Source organism: Uloborus diversus, chromosome 9, assembly GCF_026930045.1.
Source record: "Uloborus diversus isolate 005 chromosome 9, Udiv.v.3.1, whole genome shotgun sequence".
Taxonomy (NCBI): Eukaryota; Metazoa; Arthropoda; class Arachnida; order Araneae; family Uloboridae; genus Uloborus; species Uloborus diversus.
In genome coordinates, this window is record NC_072739.1 from 52967522 (window position 1) to 52990909 (window position 23388).

General features: G+C 31.9%; 1 protein-coding gene across 1 annotated transcript in view; it reads left to right on the forward strand.

Annotated features, from left to right (window-relative positions):
- LOC129229235 (phosphoacetylglucosamine mutase-like) overlaps window positions 1–12398 on the forward strand; it is a 54456-nt gene extending 42058 nt beyond the window's left edge. The window contains exons 13-17 of the mRNA XM_054863500.1: window positions 5726–5789; window positions 7060–7182; window positions 9191–9312; window positions 9948–9999; window positions 12316–12398. Coding sequence (XP_054719475.1) covers window positions 5726–5789; window positions 7060–7182; window positions 9191–9312; window positions 9948–9999; window positions 12316–12378 — 424 coding nt within the window. The 3' untranslated portion in view covers window positions 12379–12398. The remainder of the gene's footprint in view (window positions 1–5725; window positions 5790–7059; window positions 7183–9190; window positions 9313–9947; window positions 10000–12315) is intronic.
- Window positions 12399–23388: the final 10990 nt, after the last annotated feature.

Below are 23388 nucleotides of genomic sequence, written 5' to 3' on the forward strand. Positions count from 1 at the left end.
TGACAAGAAAGGAGTAAAAGGGAAACTAATTTGTTTTAACTGTAATAAACCCGGCCATAAAAGTAACGTGTGTCAATATAGAAGAGTTGACAAGGACCTCGAACAACGAAACAGAAAGTCAAGATCACCAATCCGGAATAAGAGGAAGACGAACAAGAAAACTGCGAGGTGCAGTTCCCCATCAGTGGAAAAGGAAGCATGTAAGTACCAGAACTTTTTCATTTCCGAAGTACATCTAAATGAAGTATCAGAAGACCCTGATGAATTTATTTTCGACACTGGTTCCACCCATCATTTCGTCAACATTCGTAGTGCGTTTGAGGACTTTAAACCATTGCGAAACAAAGAAATGGCTGTAGCCGTTAGAAATGAAACTTTCCCCATTTTGGGGATGGGAACTGTGAAATTAAAGTTTGATGATACTATCATTGTTTTAAAAGATGTAATGTACTCTCCTAATCTACGTCAAAATTTGTTATCGGGTACTAAATTCGATAAGGGGGGTGCTAAGTTTGAAGGGGGAAACGGCTCCGTGGCGATATCTGGTCGAAATGGATTTATATTTAGAGCAATTTTAAGAAATGGCATTTATTTTGTAAAACCTTAAATTTTGTATAATAAATCGTATCAAGAAAGTATAAAACTAAATAAAAGTAATGATCATTTCGAAAATGAGAAAATTGAATGCTCTAATGTAGAAAAATTAGAATTGTGGCATAGAAGGCTGGCACATATTAACACCGATAGTATCAGAAAGAGCGGTGAATTTGAGTGTGTCCATGGCCTGCCTAAATTCAAAAATGTAAAAATAGATTGTGTAAATTGTAAAATTGGTAAATTTAAACGTGTTTCATTTAAACCAATAGGTAAAATACGGTCTAAATGTCCCCTTGAATTACTTCATGCTGATGTGTGGGGTCCATGTAATATTAAGGGAAATAAGGGGGAACGTTTTTATTTATCAATCATTGATGATTTTTCACGTAAATCTGCTTTGTATCCAATTAGTGAAAAGAGCAAAGTACCAGAAATTTTCATAAGGCACATAAGGCGTGCTGAAAGATTTTTAAATCTTAAAGTAAAAGCTGTTAGAACTGACAACGGGGGAGAATTCGTAAATAAAGTTTTTGACAATTATTGTTTGGATAACGGTATAAAACATGAGTTAACCAATATTTTCAGTCCAGAGATGAACGGTTTGGCCGAAGTGTACAATCGCTCAGCCGCTAATGCTGCAACAGTATTATTGGAAGAAAGCGGGCTAAGTAAAAGATTTTGGCCGGATGCTATGCTTTATTTCAATTATACTTGGAATAGGATTTGTTACTCAGGACAGACTAAAACACCTTTTGAATTATATGGTGGACGTAAGCCAAGTGCTAGGCACGTCAAACCTTTCGGTGTTTTGTGTTATCTTGGAACACCCCGTCAGCAAAGACATAAACTTGATGTTAAAGCCAAAAAAGGTATATTTTTGGGCTATGCATTGAACACTAAGGGTTTTCGTATCTGGATTCCCGAAAGCGGAAAAATTTTTGAAAGTATAAATGTAAATTTTAATGAAAATGTTTATTACAAAGAAGCTTTTAAAAATATATCAGAGAGTGACTCTAGTGGAGCTGTGCTGGGTCCCTGTCTCAAATGGTCAAATATTCAATCAGATTCTGAAAATTCAGAAAATGAATCGAATTCCGAATCGGATAACGGAAGTGAAAGCCCGAGTACGCCGTCTAAATTCTTATCTTCTGATGAGAGTGAAAGCGAGACGAGCGGGGATGAATCAGATTCGAATTCTGACTTAAGTGAAAATGGGGAAAACCCACCACGCGCCCAGTTGAGTGAAACAGAATGGGTGAGGAAAGCAATCCCAAGGTCAGATAAATCTCGTACTGATATTTATTTTTATGAGAAACATTCTTCTAAACGATTACGTTCTTTAAATGATGTTGAAAAATATTGTTCTAAAAATGCTATTTTGTTTAAGCCACATTTATTTGATTTTAATGGTAAAAATTTATATTAAGGTGAAATTTCTGATCAAACTGTTCATTTAAATTTATGTGACTTATGACTAGATGATGAAATTGTAATTCCTAAGAATTACAAACAGGTTCTTAAATCTAAGCAAAAGGACCAGTGGTTAGATTCAATGAGGGATGAATTAGAGGTTATGCATTCTAGAAAAGTGTGGGATTTAACACCTTTGCCTGCAAATGAAAAACCAATCGGATCGAGATGGGTTTTCAATGTTAAAAGAGATGAATCGGGGAAAATTGTTAGATATCGTGGGAGACTTGTTGCTCAGGGATATGCACAATCCCCTGAATCGTACGATCAGACTTTTAGTCCGACGATTCATTTCTCATTGGTTCGATTTTTCTTTTCCTTGAAAATATCAGAAGGTTGGTTCGATTTGCAGTGCGATGTGAAGAATGTTTATTTATATGCACCTCTAAAAGAATGCATCTTTATGAGACAACCACCGGGTTTTGCAACGAAAGGGAAAGAAAATCTAGTTTGTAAGCTTAATAAAGCAATTTACGGTTTGCACCAGAGTGGCTGTATGTGGTTTTTTGAGATAAACAGTGTTTTATTGAAAATTGGTTTTCAGAAATTTGAAGAATGTAATTGTGTTTATATTTATAATTCATGTGTCATTTTATTGTTGTATGTTGACGATATTGTTTTGCTCGCACGGAAAGAAAAGAATTTAAATCATGTTTTAAATTTACTTAGGAAAAATTTTGACAATTTTGTTCTCGGAAAAACGAAAAAACTGTTAGGTGTTGAATTTGAAAGAACTGAGAATGGTTTGAATTTGTTTCAAACGAAATATATCATTGAAGTTTTTGAAAAGTTCAAACATTTTAATTTTCCGGTTTCATCATTGCCGATTTGTAAAGGTACTGTTTTTTCGAAATCGAATTGTCCTAATACAGAAAATGAAAAATTTGAAATGTCAAAGATTCCTTATCGTAATTTGTTGGGTTGTCTTTCTTTCATTGCGAGCAGAACGAGACCGGACATTTGTTATGCGGTCAATATCTTCAGTCAATTTCAAAACAATCCTGGTGTCATTCATTGGAACGGTCTTTTAAAACTTCTGGGTTATGTTTTTCAAACAAAAGATTTAAAACTTAAATTAAATTGTAATAGAACCCAATTAATAGCTTTTTCTGACGCCGATTATGCAGCTAATCGAGATGATCGAACTTCACTCGGGGGGCAGTTAATTTTGTTGGATAATGCGCCGATTGAATGGCGAACCTTCAAGGAACGTTATATTAGCCTTTCCACTATGGAAAGTGAGTTTGTGGCCCTTTGTGAAGTGTCTAAAGAGCTTATGTGGTTTGACCGTGTATTAAACGAATGTTTACGCTGGGGAATTGTTAGAAAAAGTAAAATTAAATCTGTAATGTACGTTGATAATCAATCGGCCATTGACTTTGTTAAATCTCCGATTGAAAATCACCGTACAAAACATATTGATGTAAAATTATTTTTTGTTCGTGATTTGATTCAACGGGACATTTTTACCGTAAAACATGTAGGTAGTAAATCCAATAGGGCCGATATTTTTACGAAGCCGCAGACCCGTTTTGAACTGAATCATTTTTGTGAACAAATATTTTGTTAATTTTTAATGGTATGAAATTGTTTAGTATAATAAATATAATGGGATATTAAAGTATAAATATTTTTTGTAACAACTGAAATTCTTTTTCAAATTTCTCGTTGGTTTAATCTTAGAGATGGAGGAATTTGATTCAATGATAAGAGTTTATTTTTGGAAACTAAGCGTTTTAAATAATTTCGTCATTGTGAAAAAAAAAAAAAAAAATTTTTGTCAAATCATTGTGACCATTTTTTTCAAAGATACTGTTTCGAGTATTTTTGTCAATTACAGTTTGACAAGATAGTTTGCAGTGGAAATGTTAATCTTGGACTTACTATTTCCTTGGACTGTGGATCATCAATAGGCAAGAAGGACTTTTTTGAGAAAGAACTTCAATCAAATAAGCGGTGATGTATTGAGCTGCAGCTGCTGATGGATGATGTATTATGATGGATATATATCCATATTTGTTTATTGTTGAATTGTTAAATTTTTGTAAAAGATTAAGCCTGGCCCTTTGTGGATTTTTTTTTGGGGGGTTATTTTTGAATCTATTAAAATTGTATAAAAATTTAAAGTTTAATAACATTACTGAATGAGAAGGGGGGATATGATAGACATCGGTAAACGATATTTATCCGCGTTCTCATTCCTAATGTAATGTAATATAAAATTAACTTTATTCAAATTAGATTAACTTCTGAACTCTTTCGGCACGTGTAAAGTTTCAGTTTTAGGTTGGCATCCTTTGATGCCAAATCATATGCAAATGAGGCAAGTATAAATAGTGAACGATTCCAATCGTTCTCTCTCTCTTCTTTTGTGTTCGTCAGCCTCTTGTGAGTTGGGTCCGATAGGTGTTGGGGAGTTGCGAACTCCGCTTCCACTTATGGCCGGGTTTTATTCTTAAGAACTTATTTTTGTTAGTTATATTTATTTTAGTTACTATGGACCAATAAATTTTTGGTAAGATTTAACAAGTTTCCAATGTTCATTTCTTCACATTAATATTTGATTCTGCACCTTCCACTGTGTGACATTATCTCTGCTTGTATAAGCATGTAACATTGTTGACTGACTTACGAAATTTAGCCCTTCGGCTTTTCGTTTAAACATCGTAAGTTATCAGGACCCACTTACCCCATATAGCAAAAGTGTACGGGGCCAGTGGGAAACCTCTTCTTAAACACTTATTAATAAAATTTTATGCAAAAATTCTTGTTGCTGTATGAACTTTAAGTTAAACTATACATGAAAAACTAATTCTAAAAAAATAATAATATAAACTAACCTGGAAACACTTTGAAATATGTTGCTTGAACTCGCAAAAAAAAAAAAACTTCAGAATTCCTTCTTTTTTTTTTTTTTCTTGACTAAGTGCTATGACTTAGAAAAAAATTCCAAATACGTGCTAAATCAATCACTGTGATGAAATTTAACATGATCTGTGCAAAAAAGATTGAAAACTTTTTACATATTTTTTAGGGGGGTGACCCACTTACCCCAGTGACACACTTCCCCCGACCAACCCTACTTTAAGAGCAAATGTAATATTTTCTAGGATATTTTGGAGTATGAACAAGTATCTGGGTCTGCAAATTTAGTGGGGGGGGGGAGAATATAGACTTTATTATGTTTATCAAGTTCGTTTGATAACAAGTTTTAATTCATATTTTTCGAACATTTTTAAGAAGTAATGATGTGTAATAAAATTGACACAAAATAATTCATTTATTTTTCAGACAATTTTGTTGGTGAATTTAATCTGCTGAAACTTACTTTTAAGCTTGGTGCATCTTCAATTAAAACTATCTTTTAAAAAAACTTTATATCAATGTTTTTATATAAACCTTTTTCCCCTTTAGAAAGAACATTCTTTCTGATTTCAAAATGTTTGGCACATACAGTTGATCTAAAATGCGTTAGACATTTTATTTTACCTTACATGTTAACAAATTTGCATGTTTAAATAATTTTTACAAGGTGTAGTTTTTTTTAATAAAATTATTGCCTTTTACTATTTAATCATAAAACTTCTTTGCTGTATTAACTTAAATAATTCATTTTTTTTTAATCTCTTTTTAAAGAATGCTTATTGTTATTTTGTAGAGGAAATGAAATTCAGAAACAAATGGCAGAGAAGCTCTTGCAAACAATCAATCTGATCAATGAAGTAAGAAATATTATATTCATATTGAATATTTGGGTTATTACTTGTTTGTCATGGGAGATAGGTCACTGTGACCTCCCAAAAACCTTTCTTTTTCGTTTTTTTTTTCTTTTTTTTTTTCCAGTTTTTATCTGATAATTTGGAAATTTTTGGAACACTATTGCAATATATGTATATAGATATATATTGAAAACATATTATAGAGGAAACATTAGAATAGAATAAACCACAAGCCTAAAGGTGTGCAAAGCAGCCAAAAAAATAAGTAAGGTAAATATAAACATCAATAAAACAACAAGCAGACAAGGTTACGAAACAGATAAATGGCAAAGATGAATCCAGAACTCCTCAGCAGTGTTAGCTTCATCCAATGGTCAAAAGTCCCAAAAAATATACTAAAACTAAATGTAGGATGTCCAGTTCCGAAAAAACTAGCATTCAGGAATACATTGGGCTAAACGCACTACATGTGAAAATTGAATGCAGATTTCTGTAACTGAGAAGCAGATTTCAATTCCAGAAATCTGCATGTAATCCAAGATTTTTGGTGAAATAATTATCTTGATTGATCTATGCAGAACTCTATTAAGTAAAAGATTTCAAAGTTGGAATTTAATGCGCCTTTGTGTGTGTGTGGTTTTTTTTTTTTTTTTTTTTTTTTTTTTTTTTTTTTTTTCCTATTTAAAATCCCTTGTTAAAGAATCTTGACAGTTAGTATTACAAAAATATGATGCCTAACAAGTTTAGTAAATGGATTCAATATTGTTTTCACCCTATATGGTTGTGCCCTTTTTTGTTGAGAGTGATGTTTTATTGTGCAATAATTATTTTCAGCATTAAAAAAAATGAAATAATGGAAAATACACTTGTAATGAATAATAGCATGTAGTTATTGTTGATTTGTGATAGTGAAAAAGCATACTTAGTTGGTTCTGGAAGGAATTTTTGTTTCTTTATTGAATTTTTGCTGAAATATTTAGCTAAAGTTCTATCCAGATCATCAGTCATCAAAAGTTTTTACTTTTTATTAAACTATCAAGCGATCTCATTTAACTTTACTTACAATCTCTTGAAATGTGAAGCTAATTTCGATCCGTTGCCCTATAGCTGAATAAATTCCTTTTTAAAATTTAATTTCTTTCTCTTGAGAATTTGAAAGAATAGAAAGATTTCAAAATTATTGTGTGAAATGTAGAACGGTTTTAGAAATGTTAGTCTCTATCTTTTGTAGGATTTATAAAAAAAAAAGATTTATCCATTTGTTCCGTTATAGACTGTAGGAGACGCTATATCTGATCTGCTCCTTGTTGAAGTTATACTTTCTGACCTTGATTGGAGTGTTGATGATTGGAATGCCATGTATACTGATTATCCTAACAAGCAGATGAAAGTCAAAGTTCGTATTTGTTCGTTGTCTTTTATTTATTAAATTTGTTCTCTTTCTCAGATGTATTTTAAATATCGCCGTCTGACAAAGAAAGTTACTCAACTAAAAATAAAACATTGGAGAAAATCAAGATTTTATGTAACAGTAGATTTAAGTGATTTAGCCTCAAATATTACAATGTATGCAAAAAAAAATGATGTGATTAAAGGGAAAACCCAATGTAAATAAAGCACACATTTTAGAAAGTCATGAGAGAACTAAATGAAATTAGTTCTCTCGCGACTTCCTGGTTGTGTTGGCGAGCTTTTTGCACTGATGATGAGGCTCTATTGTAGCCTTGAAGTAGCTATAATCTGTATTTTCTTCAGAATCTGTGCTTTGTTTACATTGGTTTTTCATTTTAATCATATGATGTGATGTCTACTAAATAGTTTTTGTTGTCTAAATTAATAATGCAAGTATAAAGTTTGAAAATAAAATTTCTAAAATTGTAAAATTTTAATGATACATCATTGTTGATTATATTGTTTTCATGCCACCTTGCACCAGTTGTGTAAGCTAATTGTGTCGGAAGAAAGAGCATTAAGTTTAGATTTCAAACCAATAGTTAGTACCTTTTTCAAAAATTTTGAGTTAATTTTGTTGCCGAGGTGCGATATAATCTATTTTGAAGACGTAATTTAACTTTTCTCCTATGCCTATTTTGAGATTTTAGGTATGAATTTACAAATTCTTTAGCTTTAGTTCTCATAATTATGTGAGAGTTTATAACAATTAAAATAGGTTTTGGAATTAAAAAAATTCTGAATTATTTTATGATAGTTGACAGTTATCAATTCTTCCGAAAAACCATTTCATGTCCTACACCATGACAAATACAGTAAACTTCCGAATATCAGCGATTAGATTATCCATGGTTCGAATTATTTGCAAGTCTTTTCACAACTCTTTTTTTATTTATTGATTTTTTTTAACTATCATAAAATGTTTTTTAAACTTGTTATTGTGCGTTTTTAGCTTTTACATATGTATATTTTTTACATTCAATGTAAATAGATGCAAGGTAGTAATGTTTTTAGCTATAGTTTAAATGTACGTGTGAGTGTTATTCATATTTTTTAGCTATTGTATACAGTTGTATCGTTTTTCACCTATTATTCGGATTATCCGCGGTTACCATGCCACTGTATTCTGCAGATGATCGCGAGTTTACTGTATTGTTATTAAAGAGAAATGTCTTGCTTTAAAAAAGGAAGAAGAACAAGATCTCTGACCATTCATGCATGTGATTTTTGCTTGCAAGATTTTTTGTTATATATCCTTACTTATAGTTTTAATGAAATATAGCTATCTCATCCAGCCACGAAAATGCGTGTTTTCCATTGAATGACATACTGCTATTTTCAGAATTATTTGTATAAAGTATGTTTTCTACATCAAGCAGACTATAATAACATTAATCCAATTTATTTGTCTGGTATACGTTCTGTTATCTTTTAATTGTAACAAATTTATGTTGAGCCCATTATGTTATGCCACCTCATCTTTGTTGATAATTCTACCCAAGAATAAAAATAGTGTCCTTTTTTTCCAAACTATAGGTAACTTGATTAATGCATGAAGTTAAGACATTAATGTTTATTACAATTGTTTTATACTGTGATAAAAATATATTTCATACATTATTAAAAACGAGTAAGAGCTCACTCAGAAACTGAAAGTAATTTTTGGATTTTTGCACAAAAGCTGCGAACATCAATAGCCGGTAATCCCTTGGCTTATTTTTCCTTCAGAATATAAACTATTTTCTATTTATTTCTATGCACTGTAGACATAGTCTTGTGGTTTTGTTTTGTAAATATCAAAGCAGTTCAAATTATATATAATAACTTGAAATACAGGAAACATAAACTTGTTGGCTGGTAAAAACAAAACCTAGATAAAAGAAAAAGTTTTTCGTCAAAATTCTAAAGAACTGTCTGGTTGGTGAGACTACTATCAACTATTTTGATTTCAGGTGCCTGATCGTCAAGCTATTGTTACTACAAATGCAGAAAGAACGTGCGTGAAACCTGCTGGCTTACAAGCAAGTATTGATTCTGCTGTAGGTCAATATTCAAGAGCTAGAGCTTTTGTTAGGTAAGTTACAGATATTCATTCATGTCATGTTTAACAATTTTGTGTTCCAAAGCTCTAATGAGCAAGAGGGATGTTATCCCAGAGAACAGAAAATGAATTTTTAAACCATGTTTGTTCGCATCTTAAATCTGCTATAGTGCCAATAGCTAAATGAATGTGCAAAAGAGGCATAAATATGACATAAAAGTGATTTAGCATAGGAGAGGAAGATTTTTAATGTCTATATTAAATAATAATCTGTTGTGAACGGATACATGAATGAGTTTTACGGAGAATATTGTTAGACACCAACCTAATATCTTAACATGAGGCTCTATCGAAAACTTGCCAAATGTCGCCAACTCGACTGTCATCTCGTTTTGGTGCCAGATATGGCGAAATGTTGCAACCTGGTCGCCATATCACTTCTGTTTAAATTTAAATTTTACCTTCATCTCACCAAAAGAAGTGAACTTGAAGAAAGATAAGGAAAGGTCTTTTTTAGGAAAAAATTTACTTAAATTTGTTGATGTATTTTTTCCATACAGAGGAAATGAAGTCCTTTTCTCTAGGATAAAGGAATTTGCATTATTCTATTTTTTATTTTAATTTTTTTGTATCTTTTTTTCTTCCTATGTTTTGTCTTTATCTTTTAGGCCATCTGGTACTGAAGATATTGTTAGAGTTTATGCTGAAGCGGAAACTCAGGTAATTTTATATTTGTCCAATTTTGTACTTATTGATTATAATAATTTCATAAAGGATGTGAAGTGCAAAATAAAACTGTAATGAAAAATTGTAAGCAGAAATAACCTCTTTCTGATGTGCTAACTTTGATTTTGTTTTGTTTGTTCTGCAGGATTTTAATTTAGGTTATGTTATTATTTCTTTTTATGAGTTTAAATGATAAATCAGGCAAAGCACCCTTATCAAATTTCTGCTGTTATTTTGTTAGGCATGCAATTTTAAGAATCAAATTTCTAGCAAATAATGCATATCATGAATAAATATTAGTGGGGAAGGTTTACACACGATTAATTATTTAGGTCATGAATAAAATCTTGTGTGTAGTAATGCTTTGAAAGTTCATAGGTGTTCACTTGTACGTTTTTTGTCTTTTGTTCATGACTTTATTTTATTTATTTTTGTATTATTTCAAAAAAAGGTATAATGTAAAATTTATGTTTAGTAACATTAAATATTGTAGATGAAAAGCTACTTATTTTATCATTTATAAGGGCTACTGTTAAACATTTTTCTTAAATGACCAGATTAGAAAAAAGTCCTTTAAAAGCTACTTGTACTGCCACTAAACTGATCAAAATACATTAACATGATTGAAAGAAATATTTTCAATCTAATAACTCTGCATAAAAATTTTAAACGGATGCGATACCAGTATGAATGTTAATGCTTTTTTTAACTGTTCAAAACTTGCCAAAAAAATTGTTTAACCAAAAATTAAGTATGGTTTGAACTAAGATGCAAAGCACTCAGCATTGTGGCCAAAAAAAAAAAAGAAAGAAAGAAAAAAAAAAGCAATCATCATTTTTAAGGTGCAAAAATTATGCATGCATGAATTTTGGAGTTTTAAGTCTCCTATTTGATTTCTGCTATGCATCCGAAAATTCATAACTTTTTCATATTGAAGAAAGGTATTCCTTACATCCTCAAAGCTCATGTATGCAATATTTCTGCAAGTTTGTGCTTTAATAATTCTAAATTAATCATTTATAGTTTTATTCTTCTGGATGGAAATTCCTCTTAATTTTTGTAGCAGAAAAAAAAAAAGGATAATAGAAGAGAAGTCCAAAAGAAGTGTTTTCCTCTGCATAATGGCTCATTTTATTTCTGAAAAAAATCAATTTTAGTTATTAATGTTCCTAATTTTTACTTTTGAATATCATTCATCTTTATTTAAGGAACTGCAACTTTTTTTCTTTATTATGCTAGTGAAGTAAATATACATGAAACATCTATTTATCGATTTAATATTATTTATATATATAGAGAGAGAGAGAGAGAGAAAGAGAGAGAGACTCAGCCTCGCGTAATCAGGTAAAAAATAAACCAATCCCCCCCCTCCTTATACGAATAAAACCTCCCGGAACCAAATTTTTCCATATAGATGCAGTGTTCAGGATCCCCCCTTAATCGAATAATATTGATCAACTTTCACAAATATTTTTGTTGAGAAAATTTTTTAATAAATTAGAAATAAGTAAGAACAATTGTTGACATAAACATATAAAACAATATTTTTCGTAATCAACGGGCAAGAAAAAAAAAATTCAATTTTTCCATCAGAACATTTTTTTATTCGATTTATTTATTTCATTTATTTTTTTAATATATATATAGCCATTACAAGATAACACAATAAATAATGCAATCAATAATTAAATTAAGTGACAGGAAGAAATATACACATTTTTGACAATACTAAATTGATAAATATTAAATGCAAAACACGGCAGATGAGAAGGGAAATAAAAAAATTGGAAAAGTGTTCCCAAAAGACACTGAACAAGAAATCCACTATCACAGAACTTTTTCAAAAAATAATGTAATGATTTAGAAAGATAAAGAACATTTCCCCGCTTATAAACTAATAATATTTCTTGGAACCGACGATATTCGATTAAGCAGGGCCAACAGTCTTGGAGATAAACTAATAAAAGAAAAAGCATGTAATAAAGAAAAACCTTGAAAGCAAGAAAAACTAAAAAATGCTAAATCCAAAGACAAAGCTGCTTTGAAATGTATCTCATCGACATTGGAAATCTTTCAGTAACAAGTACCAGATCTACAAAGAAACATTCAATGGTTTAGTAGGCCAATGCACTGAAAAATTCAAAAAATATATTGTGTTTTGTGTAAATTTCAATTGCCAAAATGTTGTCACAAAATTTTACACTATTCTAATTATTCACTATTCTAATTTCTATTCTAATTTAAAACTTTTTTTTATCTTGTACTTTATTATTTTCAAGCCTTGTCATAAAATTTACATTTCTTTTATAGGAGGATGCTGTAGCTTTAGCTGAAAAAGTTTGTTCCTTAGTGAAGAAATTCACATCTGATTAATGTAAATAATTTTTAACAGAAAATATTAAATATTTTTTTACTTCTTGTGTGGAGTTTATTTTTAAGCAATTATAAGCTTAAGATGATATTTTTGTTTACCTAACAAAAAAGAATTGAAGTAGAGTTGTGGAACATGTTAAAGATGAGGAAAAAAATAAATACCAGTGTGCTGAGACGTAAAAGAGTAAATAACAGCTTTAAATACGCACAAACTTCCAAGAGATTGTGGACATTTGTTTCAAAGTTACAAAAAGTCTCGTTTTCAGTGCAAAATGAGGTGATTTTTGAAAGTTAAGCCTGACAAAAGCCAAAAGTTTGAGCTTCATTGATACCTTTGTCAGGAGTTATATCCATATGCTCACAACCTTTTGCATTAAAAAGGTTATGAGCATATGCAAAAGCCCATGCATACAATTTTGTATTGGTTTTAAAATATGTTAAGATTTTTATGTAATTTTAGCTTGCCTTCAGTAAAATTAGAGAAAGAATGACTTTGAGTCCACATTTTCTACTCTAAGGTTAAAAATTAGAATCCCTTTATTTTGATATTTACTTTTGTAAATTCATACACAGAACACTTTGTTCAATAAAAACTGTATTTTTGCTATTTATGAACACTTCTGTAAGGGTTCTGCACTGCATTTGAAAATTCATTTGTTGGATCAGATTAAGTTTAAGTTCACTTTTAGTTTTGTGATGATTAAACTAACCTTTGATAAGTTACTGGAGGGGGGGGGGGAGAGGAGAGATGTACACTACTTCAAAACAGACAGTAGGGAAGAAATAATAATTGTAAATTTATTTATAGGTTAAAAAAATTATCTAAATAGCATCAATGATCCCTTTAAATGTAATTTAAAGTTAGTGCAAAATTATGAATCAAACCAGTGGTTGGAAGTAGCGCGCTACAAGTAGCGACGCTACTGTAGTAGCTACATTTTTTAATAGTTTGTTGAGTAGCGCACTACTTTTAAAAAAATAGTGTAGCGAGTAGTTCGATACAAAAAAGAAAGTAGTTTGTAGCGATTTATGGAAACTACTTTTAAATAAACTTTAAAAAAAAAATCAAGGTTCAAGCGAATTTTACACAAGTACATCAACGGATGCAAAGAGAAATAAGACTCGTAAAAACACAAGCTCACCTCAAGCATATCATTTTGACGCCAAACATTCTATCTGTCGGACACCATTAGTTTGTTTGCCATCGTAATTTTCATATCTCATCAAAAACAACCCTGTTGTAAAAATTTTCCCGCCAAGAAAACCTTTAACTTTTCCGCACAAAAAAGAAAACCTGCACCCTAAACCCAAAAACCCTCAGCCAGAAAATGTTATGATATCTAGTTTGCCCGCCAAGTATCTGCCTCCCTCTTCTCCTTTTTCATCACAGCTACTTCCATTAGAACCTCCTCCCACCTTCAACTCCTCAGAAATATGGATAGATCTTTTAAATTGTTTATCTTGTTTGGCGCGAAGCTTTTTGCTCACTAAGAAACCACTTCACTTTGAAAAGTTTCCCGCCAAACAAGATAAACAATTTAAAAGATCTATCCATATTTCTGAGAAGTTAAAAGTGAGAGGAGGTTCTAATGGAAGTAGCTGTGATGAAAAAGGAGAAGAGGGAGGATGATAGTTTGGCAGATACTTGGTGGGCAAACTAGATATCATAACTTTTTTATGGCTGAGGGTTTTTGGGTTTACGATGCAGGTTTTCTTTTTTGTGCGGAAAAGTTAAAGGTTTTCTTGGTGGGGAAATTTTTACAACAGGGTTGTTTTTGATGAGATATCACATCTTTTTGCATTGATATTATTACTTTGTCTGTATTTTTAGAATTGAGAACTTCAAGTCAGAAATTTTTCAATTAAAACAACGCTGTTTTGTGATTTTAAGGAACAGGAATGGCTAGCCTAATTTTACGTAAAGTTATTTTCTTACTATTAAGATTCTATGTTCATTTTGCGAGAATTGGGCTGTTTAAATTTTATTGCAATCCTTGTATCCTCTCTGTTGCAAAGAAAACTTCTTGGATTACAAAATACTATATTTTAAATTATATTGTTTTCGAGTACTTTACAACTTCTCAATAAATTCTATTACAGTTTCTTTATTTGACAGATTATTCAACATTTTCATGAAGGTTTCTTTAAATGTTTTACAGCTTGAGGGCTATTTTAATCTAGCTTTTCATTTTTTGTTTAATTGCATTTTTTCTTAAATCGTGGATTATTTTAAGTTTTATGGGATAATTTTAATTGTTTGGTGATTTATCTTTTTCTTGATAGAAGTCTTTGTCTTGTTTAATACCTAGTTTTGTTTAAAAGTTCATTTAAAAAACGAAATAATGCATGTTATCACCAAGCAAAAAAAAAACTAAGCCATTAAATATTTTAAATTTGAATGTGTCAGAAGATCTATACAAATTTACTCGATGTCAAATCGCGGATATCCCAAATTTGCCATAGCGAATGCGCATGTTGTGCGCAGACTAAGCTCATTAAAAGTCTTGCTTAAACTAATTACAAAATTTTTTTTAGCTAACAAATTACTGCAAAGCACGGATATCCACACACGTATTTCATATATTTTCAATTCATTATGTGTTGTTTGTGAAAAATCCATTAATTTAGAAAATAAGCAAACCAATAAAAAAGTGCTATTTTTCGCTTTTAATTAAAAAGTTATATGTGCCGTATTCATATACGTACAGTTTCATATAATTTGTCACGTAAAATATTGTAATGGTTTAACCCCAGTTTTGCGCCAACATTTAAAATTTCTTCCCTCCATAAATATATCAAAACTGAAAAAACAGGGGGAAGGAAATTTCGTATTGGCAAAACTTGGGGGTAGGGCAGGACAGCATTCTAATCTCATTCATTAATTTGTTTTATCTGCTTAAGTATAAACAAACAACATAGAATCTAAAAACAGAAGGCCCAATGAGCTAAGTCCTGCACGCATGCGCAGTCGCTGTGGCAAATTTGTGATATCCGCGATTTAAAGTCTAGTTGCAACTGTTGGATATGTTTTAGTCTTGATTGAATTTCATTTCCTAAGACAACTTTGGAATAACTGTTAGATCTGTTCTAAACCTTGCAATTGCAGTCCGAGATAGACAAACCCTATGAGCTGAGAGTAAGTACAGAAGAATTTAAGGAAAATTAGTGATTTTCAGACTTCAATTACTCCGGCCCTTGATGTCCCTGGGGGTTGAATTTTTGTATATGTACTCAATGGCCCCCCAAGAATATGTATACAAAAAATCATCACCGTAGCCCCCCGGGGGCTGTGATAGAACCCTGGGAAGGTACAATTTGGGGGGTAAAAACGAGGAGGGAAGGGAAGGGGGGTCAAATGGCACAAAAGGCGCATCAGTAGGGCACAAGGAATGTGTGTGCAAAAATTTCAGCTTGATTCCTTTTTTTCGTCCGGGCTGTAGCCCTGTCAAAGAAAGCGAAAACTTTTTTGAACAGCGATTTTATAACTTTAATACCTCCTCCCCCTGATGGTCCAGGGGATTGTATTTGGGTTTACGGCTTCAGGGGCCACTAGAGATTGAGTGTACCAAAAATCAACTCCAGGGGTCTTCATGGGGTTGAGATACAGAGAGGTGAAAACCCCAACTTGTTCTGTCGTGTAATCTTGTTCTTGGTCGCTTTTATTTTATTTCGTCTTTGGCGGTGGATTTGCTTCTGTTGGCTGCTGACGTTTGGTTTCTTTGGCGGGGTGGGACGCTCCCGCGTCTCGTGATTTCGCCAATATTTATACTGAGAAGAGTTTGACTGAAAAAGAAGGAGTAATGAATTTACGATAACGCCCAATTTAGTAACTCCTTTGTTTTTTCTGGCTGCCGAGAATGTCTCGTGGATGAACATTTTAGATTTCAAAGAGATTGTTGTTCCAATACTGTAAAAGCATATTATTTTAACGACTAGGAGGCTCCGCCCTCTGCTCGTTAACGCTTACCGACCCCCCCCCCCCCCCCAAGATTGCTTCACAACCTTATTTGATCCCCAAGATTTAAATCGTCAATTAAAAGGAAACAAAGGAATCAAAAACGCATTATGAGTTCCCTTTAGAACAAAAAGCACCTCTTCTCCGGGTTTCAAAATAACTTATACCAACTTGCAGAGCTGTAAATGCTAAGGGGCTCCTGAGCATTGCAAAAACTGCAGTTTTGTACTTTTGAAAAGTCGCTTTCATATTCGTGGTCTCCAGGAATATATTTTGCTCTTTAGCTCGGGTCTTGAATGGAGTTGAGCTTAAGATTTTCCTTTAAAATCAAAACCCTTAAAATTTGTGAATAAGAAAAAAGAGACAAACGAATCTCAAAGACGTAACTATGGCAACGCCAAATCAATAATAATTTGAATCGAGTTGAGATTTTTCGAACTTAATTAAAACGGCTTGTAACTTTTTTTACGGAAGAAGCTTAGTTTTTCCGACTATAAGTCGAGTTAGATCTGTAGTAAAAAAAGCCGCTCTTTCCGGTGGCGTGAAAAAGAAAACTGTGACACAATTCCTTCACTTTTTGCTGATAGATTTAAAGAAGAAATAGTGTCTAAATTTCAGCTAAGGCTAAAAGAATCTATTTAAAAATGCAAATAACTCCCGCCGTAATTAAGTTAGAGCATTGAAGCAAATTGCGTAAGAATGCGGGAAATTCCACTCTATCCAACGATATTATTAATGTTGTATTAGTGATCTTATAATGTATTATTTCCAATAATATACATTAATGCGTGCAAGTAATTCCCCCCCCCCCTCCCACCTCTCTTTAATAGGCAATTTACGCGAAATTTGAGCCTTAAAAGTGAATTACAAAAAAAATAATTCGAAATTTAAAAAACAAAACCCCAAGTGCAAACCACTGGGCCTCGAAGTAATTTTGTACAAAATTTCAAGGCTGTAGGCGTTATGGGGTCTCCTGAACGCGGACCCATCACAGATTTCCTTTCACAATTTCTTTGACCTTACCTTTTTTTTTTTAATATAAAGAGAAAATGAAGACATCGATGATTTCGCGAACTAAAAATTTTGTTAATTTTGTATGTACAGATTAAAACCTGAAAAACAAAAATATCTCTTGAGGCCAATTTTCGTAATTACAACGGGTACGCGAAAATCAAAGTCTCTTGAAAATAAGTGCTTTTACAGCATTTACCAAATATAGAAGCTATACTTTAAATGTTGTAGAAGAGGACGATATTGAACTGCTCTGGCCGGCTTAAAATAAATACGAGCATTACAGTGTTATATAAATAACATACATTTTTAAAAAGAAATAATAGATAATTCTTAGCAATATTCCATGTTCAGATGAGCTAACTTATCAATCTAAACATATTTCCGTTCAATCGCTCTTACGTTGTGTGTGTATTAGGGCGTTCCAAAATAATCGGAAGTTTATTTCTCAAGTACCTCTTGTATTTTTCCTTTTACATCAAAATAATTGTAAAAAAAAAAGTTTCATATAATTTGAACAACGGCAACCATCTGGAAGTGCGAACCAGCACTTGCAATGCTAGGCCAAAAAAAAAAAAAAACTTTTTTTTAGAATCTTGAAATTTCTGTTGATAAAACATTGCCTCCCTATACCCCACATGCATTACTGAAAATATAAACAATAGAGTCGATAACAAGCGTTAAATAGGAATTTTTGCTCTCTTACAATATTTAAGTCTCCCACATGGAACTCAAAATGTAGATTTTTTAAATCTTAAGTTATTGTTTTTTCATTTTAAACATATTATTTTTTATTATTCACTTGCAAATGCACTTTGCTTTATATTTTATTTAAATTGATATGTAATTTTTTAAAAAGAGATCAGTTTTTTGAAGAAAATTATAAAATTTAGGCGAAGTGTTTATATTTGGCCACAAATATCTAAATGTTTTTAAATCTGAATAAATGTTTTTTTTGGTACATGTGGGGTATACGGGGGCAACGTTTTATCAACAGAAATTACGAGTTTCTAAAAAAAGTTATTTTTATTTTTTATTTGGTCTAGCAATACAAGTGCTGGTTTACACTTTCAGATGCAAGTCGGTACTGGATGCCGTTGTTCAAATTATGAAATGTTTTTGCACAATTGTTTTGACATAAAAGGAAAAATATAAGAGGGTATGCAACTTCAGAAATCGACTTACGTTTTTTGTGGGGCACCCTAATGTGTATGTATGCTCTTTATTTACTTATTTTTTGAAAAGTCACGAAGTAGCGACTACATTTCAAAAGTAGTTTGTAGTTGCTACATTTTGAAAAAAGTAGTTGTAGTTAACTATATTTGTAACAAAGTAATTGTAGTTGTAGTTCGATACAAAAAAAAGTAGTTTTTCAAACCACTAATTATTAGACTACTGTGTTGTTTGTAACGGGGGTGTCCATTCCTCTAGCACACAACCTTAAATACTTCAGAGTCCTTTCGACCCCCTTAAGACAGAATCCCCCCAAAAGTAAAATAATACCCATCAAACCTCTCCTTTCCCCTAAAAATTTCAATGCTGCAATCTGCACATGACCCATCTTGGTGGGTACCCTTGGTTAGCATTGAACCGTATGTCTTATTTAATTGAACAAATTATTCCGAAGTGTGGGTCCATTTAAGTTAGCATTATAATAACTATGTTTTGCTCAATGTATCAGTTTTTCAGCATATCAAAAAAAAAAGTTTAATGGTAGTATTATATGCATAATAAATTAATTTTTTCCTTTTAGCGCAATTTCCAATTATGTGAATGGTACTATAAAATGGGGTGCATAGGAACAGCTGAGTAAGACAGAACGAAGCTTTTCAATCATACAAAGAAAAGTGGATTTCTCACGAGGTCTTGTGTTGAGGATTTATGGGCTGCATCAAAAATTATATTTCTGTTGTTCCTATTCTTTCCGCAGATTTACGAGGTTGTTTATTTGACCCCACAGCAATGTTTTTGAAAATACTGTCAGCTCCACTTAATCGGGTAACGGATAAACGAATCCCCGGCTTTTATACGAATGAAACCTCCCGGAACCGAATATTTCCCCATAGACGCAATGTTAAATGTTCCCGCTTAATTGAATAATTTCGCTGGATAATCGAAATATACTTATCAGCTGTAGCAAATATTTTTTGTTGAAAAAAGTTTTGAATAAATTAGAAATAAGTTAAGTAAAAATAATTATTGACGTAAAAATATAAAACAATATTTTTCACCATCAACGGACAAGAAAAAACATTCATATTCCATCAAAACATTTCCTCTAATCTATCTCATTTATTTTGTCGTTGTCATTACAAAAAATACATAGAGCAGTCGATAATTATTAAACACAAAGAAATATTCACATTTCAGATCATAATGAATTGATAAATATTAAATGTAAATCGCGGCAGACGAGGAGGGAAGAAAATGAGAAAAGTATTCCCAAAAGACCTAGATCGAGCAATCCACCATTTAAGGAATTTTTCAAAAAATATTGTACTAAAAAAAGATGCCTAAACAAAGATTTCCCAACTGAAATTGAAAGCAACTTTATTAAAGTATTTTTATACGTAATTTTTATTTATATACAAATTATTAAACTATTTTGTTGTTTACATAGCTTATTTCAAAAATATTTTTATTGTTATTTCTTTTGTATAGTTATTCATTACGTTTTCAATCAAATGTTGCCAATTTAGAAAGGTAAGGAAAATTTCTCCACTCAGTCGAATAATATTTCTTGGAACCGATGATATTCGATTAAGCAGGGCCGACAGTATATGAGTCTTTCCACATCTACTGACCTAGTTTTTCAACTGGTTCCAGGTCGACCAACTCTGATTTGGATGAAATTTTATAGAGGTGTAAAGATGCCTTTGAAACTAGGCAAATTTTCAGCTTCTGAGATCCAAATCCTTAGCATCTAGGATCGCTTAAAAATGTGATCCCATGGTAGATCAGTTTTTTGTGACAAACTGCGATCTTTACGCTAAGGTTTCAGAAAACTTTATCACAGTAGAAGCCTGAAGTTTTGGAAGCTTAAAAAACGTTTGGCCTTTAATATATTCAGGTATTTTTGTGAACTTGATCTTGTTAAATTTTGTGTAGCATGTATATAAATTCGTGAAAAAGCGTGATGGGCAACATTTTTTCTGCATTTTAGGTTGTCATAAAATCTGAACAAAAATAACTCAAAGGCTCTTACTTTTGTAAAAATATACTTGTTTTTAATAGTTTAGAGTTGCAGAGCTTAAATATCTATTTTATAAAAGGCATTTTCATTCAAATTGGCTATCAAAACTGTTCAAGTGAGAAATAGCCTATTTTAAAAGCTGTGAGAGAAGCAGAAAAACATCTTGTTCTGTCTGTTTGTTTCCAGAACAAGATATTTTTCTGTTTCTATCATATTTAATTTTCTAACTAACTTAGAAGAATAAAAAAAAAACTATTTCTGACTAATTATAGTTGTAAAATTAAAGTAGGATGAATGTTTGAATTATTTTTGTTCAGATTTTATGAGACTAAAATTTAGGAAAAATGTTCTCCATCGCACTTTTTCATGAGTTTACACGTCATACTACACAAAACCTAACGAGCTGAAATTCACAAAAGTACTTGAATATATTAAACGCCAAACGGACTTTAAGCTCCCAAATTTTCAGGCTTCTAGTGGGATAAAATTTTCTGCAACCTTAACCTTTAGCGTAAGGATGGTAATTTGACACAAAAAGCCGCCAGTATGGCGGCTAATATTCTGCTTAACGTACCACTTTAACATTCGTTTTACTGTTCGAAATCCCAGTCACAAAGGACAGACGAATATCCTCTCAGATGAAAGTTGCGAGTAATCTTGTCAAATTTCATCAGTGTTATTTCAAAAAAATGTCTCCTTCCCTAGAAACAGAAAAATATCTTATTCTGGAAACAGATTGATACATCAGACAGAACAAGATAATTTTCTTTTTCTATCATATTTCATTTGCAAAATAACTTTTTAAGAGAGAATCAAAAAACTATTCTGACTTATAACAGTTGCAAAATCCTTATAAGCCGGTTTCCATGGCATTCACCATTCTTTATTCATTGTAAAACGAAATTTTCTCGTGAAACACAATTAGTATTCAAAACTCATTTTTCTTACTTATCTGAAAGAACACCATCGGAAAGAAAAACTATTTTTATACGAAAAAAAAAGCTTTTTCTAATGGTACCAACTAAAAGAAGATGCCATTTGACAAACTTGAGCTACAGCGCATTAAAAATAGGCTATTTTTCATGTGAACGATTTTGATAGCTACTTTGGATGCCATTTTTTTTTTTAATCAGTATTTCAGCTGTGTAACTATAACCCATTAAAAACGTGCATATTGACAATAGAATTACAAAGTACGAGCTTTTGAATCATTTTTGTTCAGAATTTATGACATTCTAAAATCCAGGAATAGGTTTCTCTGCTGCGTTTTGTCAAGACTTCGCATGAGTGCTACACAAAAGTTAATGAACTCAAACTCATTAAAATACTAGAACAGGGTTCGTATGCTTCGGGAAAACCTGGAATCGTCAGGGGAAAATGGCATAGTTAAAAATGTCAGGGAATTTTCAAATTTTGCCCCAAAATTTTTTTTTTTTCCAATTTTTACCCAGGGAATTTTGTACTATGAGATCTAATCTTCGTTTTTATCGATGTTTCCTGAAAAAACTAAAAATTTTAAGGGAAAATGACGCTGGCAATAAAAAAGTGGTGACCAGGGCCGGATTAGCCATAGAGCAGAAGTAGCAAATGCTACGGGCCCCGCGCTTCTGGGGGCCCCGCGCCATGAGAAAAACATTCCAGAAAAAAAAAGAAGAAAAAAATCTATTTTCCGTACTTTTATTCGTTTAAATTTCTCTCTATCTTTCTCCTTTTATTTACATTTAGCTTTTCTAAATGCTCAGGTAAATTAAAAATCTTATTTTTTCGATAGATTGCTTTCCAGAAATTTCTCCCAATTGAAGTCTTGAAAACACAATTATAGTTGATCTTTCTTAGTGGAAGCAGAAAAAGCCCTGTTGGGTCAGAAAAGTTTCAAAACTGACCTAAAAATTACAATTTTAGGCAAAGTTTGGAGAACGGAGAATTGGGTTTTCTCTGGATTTTTTTTTCTTTTTTCAAAATGAAGTCAATTTTAAGGTATCTTAGGAAATTTAAGGGAGTTAGGGTCCTAAAACTTTCAGCTATTTTAACGCTATTTTAAAGGCTACAAGCCTTTAAAAAAAAAGAAAGATTTGGTTGTTTCATAACAATAAAGGAAAGGTGGAAGGGGTTCTTTCCTGAAATTGTGCTCAAAACTGAAGTCAATTTCAGGCTATCTTTGGGAGGAAAGGGTTTGAGGGATCGGCCCATAGTAAAGCTGAAAACAAAATTTCAAGCTATGTGGGAAGATTAGAGAAAGGGATGAGAGTCTGAACTTCCCCAGAAACCATTCTGACTTCAAGTATCAAACCGTGGTTTTAGATTATCACCGGAGACGTTATTGGGGGGGGGGGGGGAATGGATACGGGTTTGCTTCGCAAAATGTTACAAACTGAAATCTTCAAGAAGCAGTCTATCTTTAGTTCTAACTTTAGGTAAAGAGTGATGCTTTGGAGCCTTTTACCCCAAATGTTGAGAAGCTAGGAAAGTAGGTGGGTACTCTCCTTTGGATTTTTTTTTTTTTTTTTTTTTTTGAAATTTTGAAATCAAGATGGTTTAAGGGCTTTCTCCAGAATTTTTCGGAATTTAGACTCTAAAAACTTAAATTTAAGCGATTTTTTGTTGATAGCAGGAGAAGGAGGATGCTGAAATTCTTAAAGCACAAATCCTAAAACCACATTTTAAGGCTCTCTTTGGTGATGTTAGACAAGAGAGGGGAAAGGGTTACCATCCAGAAATTGTTTAAAAGTGGCTTTCTTCTTAAAGCTTTCGAAATTTGAGTCCTGAAAAGGTAATTATTAGTAATCCTAAACTCTTTTTGGTTACTTAACTTCATGTCAATTTATCAGCCTCAAAAATTTCCGCCCGTGAC